Source organism: Dryobates pubescens, chromosome 18, assembly GCF_014839835.1.
Source record: "Dryobates pubescens isolate bDryPub1 chromosome 18, bDryPub1.pri, whole genome shotgun sequence".
Lineage (NCBI taxonomy): Eukaryota > Metazoa > Chordata > Aves > Piciformes > Picidae > Dryobates > Dryobates pubescens.
This window is the reverse complement of record NC_071629.1, coordinates 7909906-7925859: the sequence shown is the minus strand read 5'-3', so window position 1 is coordinate 7925859 and position 15954 is coordinate 7909906. Positions and strand designations below refer to the sequence as shown.

General features: G+C 37.9%; 1 protein-coding gene across 4 annotated transcripts in view; it reads right to left on the bottom strand.

The window, feature by feature from the left end:
- The window catches only part of FMR1 (fragile X messenger ribonucleoprotein 1), a 29299-nt gene extending 14045 nt beyond the window's left edge, over positions 1 to 15254 (bottom strand). For 2 of the 4 annotated variants that reach the window (XM_054169359.1, XM_054169360.1), the window contains exons 1-7: positions 14821 to 15254; positions 6868 to 6920; positions 5794 to 5887; positions 4699 to 4770; positions 4289 to 4437; positions 3191 to 3284; positions 2987 to 3103 (exon numbers count right to left, since the gene is read on the bottom strand). In XM_054169359.1, the coding sequence (XP_054025334.1) occupies positions 2987 to 3103; positions 3191 to 3284; positions 4289 to 4437; positions 4699 to 4770; positions 5794 to 5887; positions 6868 to 6920; positions 14821 to 14871 (630 nt within the window). In that variant the 5' untranslated portion in view covers positions 14872 to 15254. The remainder of the gene's footprint in view (positions 1 to 2986; positions 3104 to 3190; positions 3285 to 4288; positions 4438 to 4698; positions 4771 to 5793; positions 5888 to 6867; positions 6921 to 14820) is intronic. The other 2 variants (XM_054169358.1, XM_054169361.1) reach the window with 2 other exon arrangements.
- Positions 15255 to 15954: the final 700 nt, after the last annotated feature.

Here is a 15954-nt window from a genome sequence, read left to right as displayed (position 1 = left end):
ATGTAAAGAGAAATCAGTAAGATATAAACATACAGGGAAAGGTACTCTTTATATTCTAAAATTTGAAATAACATTGTCATATATTTAAAGGAAGTTATAGTACCTAAATCCACAAAGAAGAGCAAATATAAAGTGGGTAAAAGTCATTATTTGCCACAGTGAGTAAAATTCCTACATAAAAAGTGTGGACGCTATCAACAAACATCTGAGGAAAGTAGCAGTATTTTAATACAGTAAGGGAAAATAGAGAATTTCCAATTGTGATAGTCTATCAAGTAAAATGGAAAGAGTTTTGCAAGGAAGAAAAGGGCTAAAGCTGTATATTATCTTTCCAGAGCCAAGATACATAATCAAAGCTGTAACTACCATAAAGACACACTTAAGCAGAGTTCAAATTAGCAGTTTAACCTCAGAAGCGTGAGGTTCTACACAGGCTGAAAAAACATCAGGAAAGTACTCACAGTAAGCCCTACTCTGTGCCAGCTAAGCTGCTGCTGTTAGCTGACCTGCTCCAGCCTAATGCTGTTGAGATCCTGTGCTAAATCACTATCGCAGAGAACTGGCTAAAGTACACAATGGTATAAATATCCAACTATCATTAAATACTTCATATACTCAAGACCGCTTTATCAAGCACTTCATGAACTAGATTACAGACAACGCAAAGCAAACAATTTTAAAATGCTCACAGATCTACATTTTAACAGATAATTCAAATGTCGATTTATTAGTTGACATCTGTTACAGACTGCCACATGGCCACCCTGTTCTCTACTCTCAAGTCAACAATCAGTTACTAACACAACTATCTATGATATGTAGAAAAGACAGGACCAACATCATCACTGGGGGCCTTGGCTGCAGTTATACTGTTTGTACTAAAATAAGATTAGCTTTTCTGTAAATTACATATTACAAAATGTATTTTATTCAAGCATAGGAAATTCTGTACTCTACTTCCCTCCAGTAGATTAGTATGAAACAACTATGAAAATAATACTTACTTGGAGGCCATGACCAAATTGTACTTAGACAAAATAAAGTCTGAACTAGAATGCGAAACTACACTTGTAAATTAAAGCTTTTCAGTATGTCAAAACAATTAAACCACGTCTAGTGGGAAAAAATGCAAACAAAGTGGTTATTTTACTTGATGCTCCAAAAGTCATGTTTGAAAAGCAGAGCCAAAGAAGTCAAGAAGCTAACATACAAAAAGGGTACAAGACAAAAAAAAAAAAAAAAAAAAGCAAGAAAAACCCCAACCAAATAGAAAAAAGGAGCTGGTGTGCTGATAATGGCTCAGAAAGCAGGAAAGGGTAAAACTGCTACAAGAAAAAAATAGTAGCAGATATTTCAATTCAGAGAGTACGACACAGAACACTGATGGAAACAATGAGCTATTAATAATAATGTACTAAAATCCAAAGCATTCACTAAGTATTTCTGCTGCAGACAGACATGTACAGTCTGTTTGTATGTCAGCATTTCACTATAAACAAGTACAGTTTTCGTAACACGGGATTTTTCTTTTCGGGTTTGGTTGAAAGGGATCTTGTATTTATTATTTTCAGAAAAAGCAAACGTCAACATGCAAAACACCAGCCAACTTTTGTCATGCAAATTGCAACAGTATGTGTTTATCTCACAGCCTTCACTTAAATACTGCTCAGGTAAAAGCTCAAGTCCAACAACAGTTTTCTAGCGAGAACAAAATCCGGTCATTGTAAGGACTTCAAAACTTGAACAATTAAGATTAGTTTGGAAAAGGAATCAATGACAACAGCTGTTGGTGCATGCATTTGTGGAGGCACATAAAGAGAATTAGCTCTATAGAGGCTGTTTTTCTTCCCACCTCTAAAATAATACTTTGCACTTCAAGAGGTAAACTGCCCACACAATTGTCAGTTCTGGAGGAAGACAGAAGAATGGATTACTGAAGAGCTACAGTGGTGTGCTCAAGAAGGAACATGAATGAGAAGAAACTGATCTTTTCTTGGTCTTGAGGAAAATCAAGACCCAAACAAACTTGAATTACAGCTCTGAAATACAGAAATGAGAAGAGAGAACTTCTACAAACAACTAGTACACCTACTAGATAAAAGAGGTGTCAACTAGACAACTCAGTTCAAGGTAAAACAAAATACATGTAACCCTTAGGATGAGGGAGGGAATGAAACCTGGCTTTGAAGTAACAAGGCTGGGGCAAACCAACATGTAAAATTAATTACAGTAGTTACAGTGGCATACTAAAATGAAGTTTTCAGATGTTGCTATTTTTTCTAATTTGTAGACAGGAAAAACACATGACATGTTAATTCTACTTTATAAGCATCCCCTAATTTCCTAGCCTACTCTTTTTTTTTTTTTTTTTTTTTTCCTTCCCCTTCTATGGGCAAGTATGAGTCAAGCTTCTTACCAGTCAACACCCACGCTCCAGTCACAGGAATATCAGAAGCTGTATCTGCTCTAAGATGATTTCTTAACATTTCATCTATAGACAAACCCATCCCTTTGTACATCCTACCAACATTAGCTGCACCCCCTCCACTCCTCATTTTCACTGTGGTGTTTGGCCTAGAGCTGGATTTGCAATCTCAGTATCATGCCATATTCATCCCCATCTATTTTTTAAAAAGGTAACCCAAAGCTATTGAATGCAGCATTATCCCTGCAACAATGACTAATAATTTTATGCTTCAAAATATGAAAGAATGAAATGTATATAGATGCATATATATATGTTTATTTATCCCACAAAAAAATCCTGCTGAATAAAATGAGATTGCATGAAAACGAGCCTTTGCAGAACAGGCCCTTTACCTGCAAACTTCATTGCTTGGTTACATCTCCATCCACCTCTTTTTAACACCAACAATACATAACTACTACACTCCAATGCAAGTCTCACCAGCTACGAAATGCACAAATATTCTATGCATTGATTTTTTGTAACTCAAACCGTTTCAGGGAAAATTGAACAACGTACCTCTAGCTGTTTGCTGGCTTCTTCATTTCTCAGTATCAGGGATAACTTGGTACGAAGACTTCGAAAGTGCATATCAATCAGCATATTCGCCCGCTTTGTGGTTACGTCATTGATTGACTAAATTAACAAAGAAAACACAGCACTTTACATACAAACATTTACAACAAACCACTGGCAATGGTATGCTTGGATGTCTGTACTTACCAATATAATAAGCTGGTGGTTTTCAGAATCGTATGTTACAGAAAAAGCTCCAACTGCCTTTTTGAAGTCCTTATGTGCTGATTCTTTGGCACACCTAGGAATACAAAAACCTGCAAAGTTGTAACTGCTGCATTTATGGTTCAGAGCCAAAAAAATTTAGTTTCTTAATACAAAGAACTTAAATATATCTGAATTCTCCCTTTTAATGCAGGTGTTGTTATTATTCTGTTGTTATAATTTACTTAACTAATTTTTCTTTTATCTCTTTACATGTAAGTATGATTAGAAAGATCTCAAAAATTTTCTGCATGTACATCTATGAAATGTAAACTGGTTAAGCAAAACTGCCTTGAAAAGCTGTAATTGTTGCAATCAGCAAGTCCCAAATTTCAAACACACCATGCACCAGTATATGCAACTTCACTGTAACTGCTGCAGCATTCTAATGACCTTAAAGTCATTCCATGATGTATTTGCTTCTCCAGGCTTCTTCTGTCCACTTGCTACTTAGTGAACTTGTGCACTATAGCGTTAACGTCAGGTTAAAAGAAGAATTTCTGGATTTATGGATTATTCCACATTGAGGCAATAATGTGCATCTCAAAAAAGCAGGAAGTGATCTGAAGCAAAAAAGGGGGAGTCAGTTTTAGAGCTATATTTACATGAGACTGACATACCCATGTTCTGGGAGAAAACTACCTGGTTTTGTATCGTACTACAGGAGGTTTGATTGCTGCACAACTATTCCCACAGCCATCATCAAAGCAGCTTGAAAGAGCGGCCTCTTTAAAATTACCAAGAGAGTTGCCAAAAAATGGGTTCAGATTAGTCTGCACATCACTCAGCATCTGTAAGAACCAAATTCTTAATCTGTACCACATACAAGCCTTGAAGAAACTATTTCGTCATCCAGAACTAAACTGTCTTTCCAAAAATCACTTTTCTCTTTCTAAAGTATGAGCAAGTCTGCATTTGTATTGTACCTGCAAATTCTGAAGTTAATTTAGAGCAGTAAAAAATGTTTTTATTTCTTCTTGAATCAAGCTCAGGAAGTTACCCGTATTTTGAAGTTGGCTGTAAAGAAATGTTTGTACTTACATTTGCCTTAAATCTTCTGGAACTGCCAGTTTGATTTTATGAAAAGTATCTTTTGTTGCAGGTTTGTTGGGGTTCACAGATCTCAAGCGCTCAATGGTGACAATTTCATTGTACGTAGCATCACAGGCTGCATATTCTATTACGTAGAACTGATATAAAAAATAATAAAATCATCCAAGCCACGTATTTTATGACAAGAGCAAGTTATTACATTACTAAGCAAAAGACACTTTTGGTAACTAAGTCAAATTAGAATTTTTCAGGTTGAGGTTAAAGGCGATTGCAACAGTTCTAATCAAGAAACTGAAAATCAAGAGGGACGACTTAGGAAGCATTGTGCACATCAACATAAAAACCAAAAATACAAATAAATATTTAAAAAATATATATGTATATATGCATACTCCTACCTCACCCTTTATCATTCTCACTTTAGCCAACCACCAACAGCAGGGTTCTTTTTCATTTGCCCTAGAATAAACCTAAAAAAAAAAATAAAAATCACGTGTTACATATCTGTAGCATTGTTAAAGACATCACAAAAGTTAACTAATATGACCAGAACTCAGTTAGAGGAACAAAATCCAGCAAAAAATACAGGTGCATAAAGTCTCTAATCTAAGCACTACAGAGAACATGCAACAGATGAAACATCTATTGCAAATACAGGTAGAATTATGTACAGGTAGATTATGTATAGAAGATTTAGATAAATTGTACCCAGCATACTGGCATTAGTTGCTTCAGTTTTGTATACGGTCAGGAGAGAGACAATTGAACCTTTTATATCTGTTACTGTTTAATCAACAACATTCTAATTATTTGCAGGTCCAATGAGTTCCTACTGCTGTGTGGAAGAGGACAGGTATCTACACTTCTTTAGTGTGTGTATCAGATAAGCCATATCCACTCCAAACAAGTTTTGGCACTTTCATCTTTCAAATAAAAATAAACTTAAATAGAATGTAAGCATAATATAAATGTTGAAACGTCTCTTTTTTAGAGTTAGAAAAATCAATTTTTATAAGTCCATAAAATAAAGACATTTTAGAAATGCTCTATACTAAAGCCAGTCTCTCCATATACAGCAGCATTTACATATAGACATTATTGTATTTTACATGCATAAGCATAATGCAAATTATCTCATTCAGCTTGAAGTTTTGGTAATACAGACATTATTAACTTACAGCTGAATAACTATAGTTCAGCATTCTAGATTAATTCTAGATTAACTCTGTTCTGATAACAAACTGATCTAATCAAAGAAACAGTGCTGATGTTTGTAAATCAGCATGGAGGATATGGTGATTGGAATTCTAAAATAGCTGTATAGCTCACAACTGTCAAAATGTTTTCTGATGAGACATTGTGCTTTATGTAGTACTTGAAATGAAAAAGGTGACAGCACATAACATGGAAGTAAACGTTCCACTGGCTTGGCTGACAGTTTTCACCCGGATTTCTCTCACTTCTCAAAACAAATGTTAATGGAGCATAAATACCTCTACTTCATCGCTTTCATTTATATCTTTATTATAGCCTGCAGGTGGTGGAAACCTCACATCATGGAATGGTATTTGTCTCTCTGGTTGCCAGCTACAAATAAAAATACAGTGAATGGTCTAAACATTTTCACTTGCTTTGTAAATAGAAATCAGAAATATTTTCATTCCATTAATTCTACAATTTTAAATTTTATGGGGTTTCTCTGCACATATGTATTAAATAACAGGATCTAATGTATAAATAATAGTAAGAAACACACCTAAGTGACCAACTAACATCTTAAAACAATGCCTGACTCTACCTGCAGTCTTTATTTACAGTTCTAGGTTATAACCCCCAACATTAGAAACACAGTTTAAAAAAGCCCTCCATAACACATAGTGACACTTCCTTCAAAACAAGCCTATATATTATTTTCTCTGGATCTACTATAGGTCATGAAAACTTTATCACGATTCAGTCTGAATACAGTTTTAATTTTCAGTTATTTAACACAGAATGGCTAAAATCATCTGGAAAAGATGATTTAAAAAAATAAACTAGAAAACAATTTCCAAAATTTGAGAGGTGATGCCATAACAAAGATTCACAAGAAAAAGTATATAGCAGCATGTTATTCCTTTCCTAAAGGAAATGAAACTTAAATGGTATAATGGAAAGTTAACTTTTTCTGTCCTTAAATGATAGGAAATGAACATAATTTAATTTATAGCCTAGAAAACTGGTATTTATCACTCACTATAAACCAAATTTTGTAATAATGCATTCTACTAAATCTAAAGACATTCACGCAAGACAGAGGCAGTCATGCTACCACTGCTGACTTACTCAAACATCGATTGTCATTGTGTACATTCAAGAACATGCTTATCTTCCCAACAAATCCTGTTACTATAGTTTTGTACTTTAAAAACATTTAAACAGTTAAAAAGCAATTATAAAGAAACACCATACTGCAGAAAATCTCAAACAAGTCTAAAATATGCTAGCAGAATATCTAAAAGATGTTACTCTATATTGTATTTATTCAAAGGCAAGGTTTATAGGTATAACCTCGGCAACATACGTACTTGTTTTCAAATGCGACTGTAATAGAATCTTCATGCACATCCTTTACGAAAGCCTGTGTAGGAAAAAAGGTATAATTAGAGAAAGCTTATAGGTATTTAAAAAATAGTATGAAACCCACACAATGTCCTCCTCTTGATGAAATGCAAAATTTAACTATGTTTTCAAGTCAGCCTTTTTAATTTTGCAAGACTTATACAAAATGCATACTGAAAGCTGATATCCTTACTGGGTTCATGACTGCCAGCATACTAATATGCTGGTAGAACAACTGAGCTATATACCCATTCTTACTGTTTTTTAGAATAGGAGAAGGTTTACTAACAGATGACATCATTACGAATAGTTTAAAAACAAAAGGTTAAAATATTGGATTTTCTAATAGTATTTTAAGTATTTTCACAGGAGGAGAAATTAAACATCAGTATTCCTTAAAAAATAAATCCTGTCTTTAACCTCAAGGCAAGTTTGAACACTGGATTAGCAAAACTCATCTATAGCCATTCCAGCACAGCTTTCCCTTTATTTACTTCAGCACACTCATGTCCATGTACTAGGCAAGTCAAGACAAATGCCCTGCAGCCTTCCTTCACTTTCCTTCTAGGGATTGACAGCGATTGTCCAAAACCTCCAATGCAACCACAAAGCAAAGTACAGAATTAAGAATCAGCACTGGGAGTGCTTTCCTGCCTTATGTACTACTCAAATGAGGTTTGATCAATTTTCAGCATTAAGCCTAAACAGCCTCCCCTACTTACAGAACAAACGGCAAGATCAAACTCAAAGAACTTTGGGATTACCAATAAAAACATTTTTGTAGCCTCAAATGATGGAGGTGACAGGGCAACCAAGGATTAAAAGGCTGTGGCTTTTTTCCCACCCTTTCCATTCAGAAACATTTGAATGAACTTCTGAAATTGATAAACATTAGTGATTATTTCACAAATGGCATATTCTTAAAAGGTACGTAGATAAAAGATAAGCAAGACTGAGCATGGAAGTCTGTTCAACCAATACAGACCCACCTTAGGATATGAAAAACTACCCAGGAAATTGAAAATAATTTAGCATAACTACTGCTTCTGAAGACAACTTAATGAAGCGTCAAACATTCTATTCTCCTTGAATTTCAAGTTTCCAAGCCAAGAACAGTTCTTACGTCTTGCAAGAAAGTAAGAGTTTTTCCTCATATTAAATGCAAAAGGTCTAAAAAAGTTCTAATATTTTTCCTTTATAAAGCATTCCAAAGTATTTCCTGAGTTGCAGCAGTATTGCAGCACCTCAGTGTCAAAGACCACCTCTACCTGATGATTGATAAAAAGCTTCAAGGACTGGAAATACCAAAACTAAGCAGTACACACACACACAAATGTATGTACTCAGAGACATTCAGTACAACAAGGCAGTTAATCTGAAAATAACTAATGTCACCTTGAATAGAAGTCAAAAAAAAGCCACAATGACGACAGCAAAAAATGGCTTTATACCTTGCTTACCTCTCAGCTCAAGGTTACTGGGAAGTTTATTATTGCTAGCACCCCAAGGATTTAAAACAGTGTCCTATAGTATTTACATAATTACCTATTTCAAAATTCCAAGGTATTCCTTCCAAGGGAATTACAAGTACAGTTGATGATAGGTTTTTATAACATGATACCAAACAGATTTAGGACCACATCTCAGGATCATATCGATAGTAGTACAGAAATGCTATTTACATAAAGATCAACAGAAGTCCCAGTTGATCATTACAGCTATTATGCATTAGATAAATGGTTCATATTGCTGTGTCTTCTATAAGGAGATTGCAGAATGGGATATGCATGTGACAAATATCATGGTAGTTATTTCACATTACATACTTTTCCTTCAAAGGCTCCATCCACATTTCTTCCAATGTTTGTCATGTGCAGCTCTGAAACACCTATACTTCTAGAGGCAGCAGAAATGGATGACTTTAATACCTGACAAATACTGCAGTCACTACCAAGTTTTTGGTATGGCTCCTTCACCCCCCAGACTGGAAGACTATAGGACTTTGTATTATTAGTAACACTTGAGTATGCAAAAGCAGAAATTATTTTATGAAGTAAATTCAACAGAAATGACTCCAAGAAAGCTACATAGCCTTGAGTTACAGGTAAGAGTGACACAAGACAACACCCTAAAAGAATTTGTTGTTGTGCAAATTCCTTCCATCCTTAAGTTGGCAAAAAAGACTTCTGCTACAAAAGACACTTGGAGAAGTCATCCCCTCTTATGGTGATGAACAATAAAGATGCTCTATATAGCATTCTGTAAATATTACAGGAAATGACAGAAAAATGCACTAGCACAGCGAAGAGCAAGACTGCATCTCATTCAGCTCTGATAGCTCATAACAACCAAGTCATCTTGAGTAGAATCCTAATGACTACAGCAATATATATAACTAGTGGTAATAATGCTAAAACCTAACATTAATAAGGAAACCAGATGGTGACACAAATTAAATGTAAGCGATCAAGCCGAAGACTAGCTTAAGACCTTTAAACAGTCTAGCATTGAATGTTATCTTGGAAAAAAGCAAACCTTGGGACACAAAGCTAGTTGAAACACTATTGATCTACGCTTTAAGCTATCTTTAAACAGGTCTTGAGCACTGTTTTAATCACAACCCAGAAACCTGAAGAGAATGAGGAACCTTAAGGATACCTGTTGACCATATACAACCAGCATCAATAGAGACATTGCTAGTTAAAATTATGAAAGTGGTATAAGTTATTCAGTTTATACCAAGTTCAGATGACTCAAATACAAAGACTTAGAATACCTACTTTTCAATCCAGCCAGGACAAAAAAAATTGATGATTTAACACTGTTTGCCTCTTAATTTCTAGCCTTGCAAAATCACAAAAGTTCATTGTAATGAGTTTTTAATTATTAACAGCTGAAATATTTGGTTGTCTGATCTCATCTACCCATAGAAAGGTGATTTTCCTTGTTCTTCAGTTTCTTGTGGCACAGAAAAATGCCAAAGACACTTATCACATCAGTTTTTCATAGCACTGTGTCTGCTTTCCTCCAGACAGATTTGTAACAAGTGAAATCTAATTGGACTCTACAGCACTATGTATTTGTACACTTCAAAGTACAAATATTTTGAAGCATTTCTGAGTTTTCATTAAAAATGTTTTTTTTTTTTTTTTTTTAAAATAAAGCTTATCAGTTTGGTTTTCTTAATTCTGTGGTAAGTAAAATTATATACAATGCTAAGAAGAGATGAGTCCTTCAACATCATAAAACAAATTCAGACACACAGGACAAGCCAGGCCCAGATGCCAGTAATGGCAGAGGAGAGCTACTGATTTCAGGTGAAGTATCATGAACAGGACAATGAGCATTCATCCTTCTTTTTTTGAAATAAGGAATGTAAGCTGGGCATGGAAATTGAAACATAAAGGCAGTTTGGGAGTTTGAAGCACAAACCCAAGAAGGGACAGAACACTGTCTAGGACAAATGAGAATATGTAGATGAAAACACTGAAATATAGTGAAATTAGATGGAAGTAAAATGAGGGAACAGGACAGTGAGAAACTACAGCAGCTGCAATATCACTAATAGAAGATAAACCAAAAAGAAATTGCAATCTGTAAGAAAGGTTTGGCTTTACTTCTGTGAACAGAAGCACATTTTACAATGGCTAAAGTTGATTCTTATTCTCTGATGTGGAAAAAAATAAATGTGATCAGTTTTCTACATCAATTTTGACTTTAAGTCACATAAACCATTCATGTTTGTCTCCATGCTTCTGACATAATTAAGTAAGAGTTCACAATCCAGCACTGACATGTCATGACATTTTTCAAATACATGAGCATTCACATTTTAAGAAGGGCTACATTCTGAAGGTAATAGTCTGAATTTTAAAATTATTCCATGCAATGTAAGAACTCTGTGAAAGATCAATATATTTGTTATTTTTTGAGAATGACAGACAATTTGAAGGAACAAATAAAGGCTCCAGCTGCTATGAAGTTTTGTTGCTTTTTCTGAAGTCTGGTCACATCATCAGCTGTGAGCATTGTCAGCCATTTTAATAAAGGAGGATAATTAACTGTAAGGAATTAAAGCAGAGGAAGTATGCTTTTTAAGATTAAAAAAATGTTACGTTGATACTGTTTGCATGACAGTTCTGTAACATTTCATACCTGTTGGAAGGAGGAAGTCAAAAGGGAACACACACGGCTAATCAAATCTGAGAAAGGCAGGCCATACAAAGAAACAACAGGGAAAGAACAGTCACAGAAATGGTAACCAAATGAGGGCAAAGGGTACATGCAACCATCCTCAGAAAGAGGATGATACAGAGACTGAAGGTATTTGCCAAGAGTATGTCTGCATGGAACAGTGAAAGAAAAGAAAAAATGATACAAAATGCAACAGGAGGCAAAAGGGTCACGTGTTAGTAGTGAGAACTGAATTAATAAAGAACTAAGAATGATGAATGATTTTGTCAAATGTAGCTTCAACTAGGGGAAAAAAAAGTATCTATAAAACCAAGGAAACAATAGCAAAGCGCTGGAACTACTGATAAAAAGTGGAAGATTTTTTACAAGGTTATAGAGCAAGAAGTGGCAAGAGTTGGTTACAGACAACACAGATGTTAACATCATTGCAAATCTACTTGTCCTGTAAACAGGACACTTGCTATCATTAGCAAAGGATACAAGAGAGAATCACTTCCAAACTAGAAAGGGAAAAAAAAAAAGTAAAAATCAATCCCACTAACTGTCTTGGTCCCCTGAGTAAAAGAACTTCAAGTCTGAATTTACTACACTTATACAAAAAAGATGTGAAAAGATATGCCTCCACAGCACACATCTTTACAATTTAGGCAGTTCCCTCCCCTCAGGATTCACAGTCCTGGTGGCTTGTTGGACTAGGGTTCTTAAAGTAAATATGGGGCTCTTCTTCCCCCTCCCCATCCCCAAGGACTCAGGGGCCTGCAACATACCAGGTCATGACTAAGCATCTCTAGGTAATAGATTGTCAAGTATCCCTGAATCATGCTCATTGGCTGCATTGCACTTTCCATGGAATAATCCATCTTAGCCAAGAAAAGATCTGTGAAGGTATGAAGCGTTCACCAGCAAGTGATATTTTAATTCAGTTCCGGAAGAAGCAGTCTCCACCAACACACTCCAGTACTCTGTGAAACTTAGCCCACCTGACCAGGATGAAATTTTAATTGAAATCCTTTGAGCGTTAACGCATCCTCAAACCACCTCCTATGTTTTGTGTGTGTAGAACACAATCCTTTTAGATCTCAAAACATGTTTTGGATAAAATCTCACAGGTAATACTAGCAGGTAGGCTTAGATGATAAGTAGGTACCAGTTTTGTACTATCGAGATTCTGCTGGGTACAATAATAAAACCCAAGCTATGTGCTTAGGGACTTGAATTTATAAGGTTCTCAAAGAGAGCTACCAGCAGGAACAAACATGTAAAGTGGCATTTAGGTGCCTACTTGTGCCACCTAGTTCCTTCAAGACTCTACAAGCGCCACATTCCTTCCTTCTGTGACTTAGTATAACAAGAGAGGTGTATTTTTCCAAAATATTTACAAATTCTGATGATTTTCAGAATAATTCAAAGGCAAAGAAACTACCACAATAATTTTGCTTTTGATTTGTCTGCAGCATCACGGTTGCAAAACATTTCAAGAGGTTGCTTAAATAAAAGTTCTTAAATTAAAAAAAAAAAAAAAAAAAAATCTTGCAACCAAATCAGCACTTAACATCACATACTTGTTACCCTGGGTCAACTGATTTTACAATCAAATTCCCCATCTGAAAGACAGGCATAAAACTCACACAAAATCATTTAGATAAATTACTTCATAAGAGAGTGCTATTCAGACATTATGATGAAAGGAAAAACTGTACTTGCAATTCAACTAATTTAAGCCAGAGGAAAACTGCTGATTTATAATGAACACTACTGCATGAGATTTTGTTGGTTTTTAGTTGAATGAAGAAGTTGATGCATTTAAGTGTGATGCTCCATCTAAACATGCAATGTGAAGATCAATAAATCTCTGTGCTCCATTTGTTCACTTAGATAATATAACTATATCCTCTTGGTTTGAGATTAAGAAAAGAGAAAAACAAAATCCTGTGTGTCAATTTCTAAATGTTAAAAGGCAAACTTAATATGCAACTTGGAGGAAATATTAATTAATCATGATTTAATCTAAGTTACAATAGATAAGTTCCCACGAACATATGCTGAAATTAAAATTTCACTTAAGTATAACCTGAAAAGTTGGTGTGTTATGGATACAATAGGTACAGGATCCTACAATGCCAAAATTGTAATCAAAAGAAGTTCCAGAAGTTTTCAGCTCTCCCAGGTTTCTGTTATAGTATTTGCTACTAAAGAATGAACAACATAATTTCTATCATCTACCTGACATGATTGTGTAAATACTCTCATGTAACTTGACAAAATACTCATTGAAAGTTCCCTTATGCAACATATTGTGCCTCCTGTTTCTTTCTAAGCAAATACTGTATCTTTAAAAATGCAAACCTGATTTTGGAAGCTGCTAAATAGTTTTATTCCAGGAAGCAACATACAGATTTAGGACTTTGACTACAACACTGCAAACACATGGGATGCTTATTTGACGTATTTACAGACTTATTTCATACATGCTTAAAAAAAAAAAATCAGTAAGATTATCACATATATTTTAAAGATGAAGTGTCTTTTTTTTTTTTTTTTTTGTAGAAACACTCAGAGCTGTTGGAACTGTATCACTGGGATATCAACCTGCCCCACCACACTAACAGAGTGTGAAATTCTACCTGTTCCTTCATTGTTAACATAAATATTGGATGTCGCACAATAACTAGGCCCAGTTTTTAAAGCAGCAGAAACATTTAAACGGAAGGTAGACTTGCAGAAAATAATCCATACCTGGTTCTGGTATGCTGGTAAGTCAATAATAGTAGGCCCAAACCCACTATGTCTGAATTTTGGGGTTTAGTGAACAGGATGAACCGAAAAATTATACTCCATTAATATGCTGAAGAATAGAACCAAACACATGCAAAGCCACAGCAATACTACACATATTAATAAAAATATTAAGCACTCAGCATATGTATTCAAAGCTCAATAACGGTTTTATTCAGCACCAGCAGAAGGACTTGGGAACAGACACTGAATACCATTAATTAGATGCAGTAAGAAGTACATTTGATAACTAAATGTATTTAGCAACTCAGCACATATATTTTCGGTCAAGCAAGGTTCTCTTTAATATCAGTAGGCAGTGTCCCCTGCCATGGCATTAACAGCAGGAATCCACGGCAGCGTTTTATTACGAACGCGTATTTATCAAGGGTCCCCCCTCCCCCGCCTTAAACGCCGTGCACTAGCAGTGCAGCTCTCCTGGGAACCTAGAGAGCAAGAAAGACTTTCTTTAAGTAGCGACAAGAGCTGAGGATTTAGTAATTAATGCCCCATCCCCAGCTCTGATCCTCGCCTCAGCGCCAAGGAGAAGGCGGCCCAGGGCTCTCCTCGCCTTCTCAACCATCGGCAGCGCGAGGGCCAAACCTTCCCACAATAGGGGGAAGGCCCAAGGCCTCCTCGTCGCCGGGGCCCTCTCTTATCTTCTCTCTCTCCCACCTCATCAGGCCTCAAGTTCGCTCAGCCCCGGGGCGGTGACGGCCCCTGGCTCTTCTTGCCCCAGAGACCCAGCTGCCTCTCTCAAGACACCGAGAAGGAGCCGCCGAGGCCTCCACCCCTGCCCCACTCTTCCTCCTCCTTCCTGCCCCGAGGCCTCCGCTTTCCCTCAGAGCGGGGAGGAGGAGCCGCCACCGCCGCCGCCTCCTCCTCCTCCCGTCCCAGGCCCCACTCCCTCCCCTGAGGCCCAGCCCGACCCAGCCGCAAGCACCCGGTACCTTGTAGAAGGCCCCGTTGGAGCCCCGCACCTCCACCACCAGCTCCTCCATGTTGTGCCGCGGCGGCTCGGAGCGGGAGACCCAGGCCCGGCGCCTCCTCCCTTTCCTTTCTCTCTCTCAGCGCAGAAGGGGGGAGAAGAAGAGGAGGAGGAGGAGGAGGAGGGGTGTGTGTGCCGGCGCGGGGGAGGGGAAGGGGAACCTCGGTTCACTCCGAGCCCGAGGGGGTGGGGCCGCGGAGGGGGCACTGCGGGGGGGGCGCTGCAGGGCCGCTCCGCGCCGCCGCTCTCGCCCTCGGCCGCCCGGAAATGAAACCGAAACGGTCACCGCCGGGCGGCGCGCGCGGGTCAGGGGGGCCGTGGGGGGCCCGTTTCGAATGTCAACGCTAAGTCCGCGTCACGTGACGGACCGTGGCGGGGAAGGCGGGGCGAGGAGCTGGCCCCGGCCAGCACGCGCCGCTCACCCACCGCCTAACGGCCGGATCGCGCGCGCAGCCGCAGCAGCAAGGGGGCGATCGAACCCGGAAGTTGCGGATAAGGGCCCGCCTCCACTGCTGGCGCGCGCCTGAATGACTTCCCCGCTGACCAATCGAGCTGCACAGCGCTGTCTGAGCGGGGAGGGGTCGGGCTCGGGGCCTGCTCCGCCAAGCTCTGCAGAGGGGCGAGGCGGGCGCGGATAGTGACCGTACTCCGGGGTGCACGGGCGGTGGTGGCAATGCTGAAGAGCTGAGCATCTCGTAAGGAAGGAATACAAGATGAACAGGCCTGTTGGCCTGGAAGACTGATGCGCTAGTCCCTCTAACTTTTCATGAGAGAGTTGAGCTTTGTTCAACAAGCTAACAAGTTCTCCGTGTAGCACACACACATTGTTTTAGTGACATTTGAACAGTCAGGCATGTTTCAACTCCTAAAGCTTTCTGGCCGCAAGGTGTTACACCGTGTATATAGTTGACTGTAGAATCGGGTGGTGAATGGTTTTAAAGAGTGATGAAGGACTTCCAACTGGAAGTATGCTGCTCAGCCTTCAATTAGACGTGCGCAAGCATTAACATGATTTTCTTACTTGATCTCTCTCCCCGCCACAACTACAAAGAAAAGAGGAAGAAAAAATTTATACCTTTTATCTTCAAAAATCACA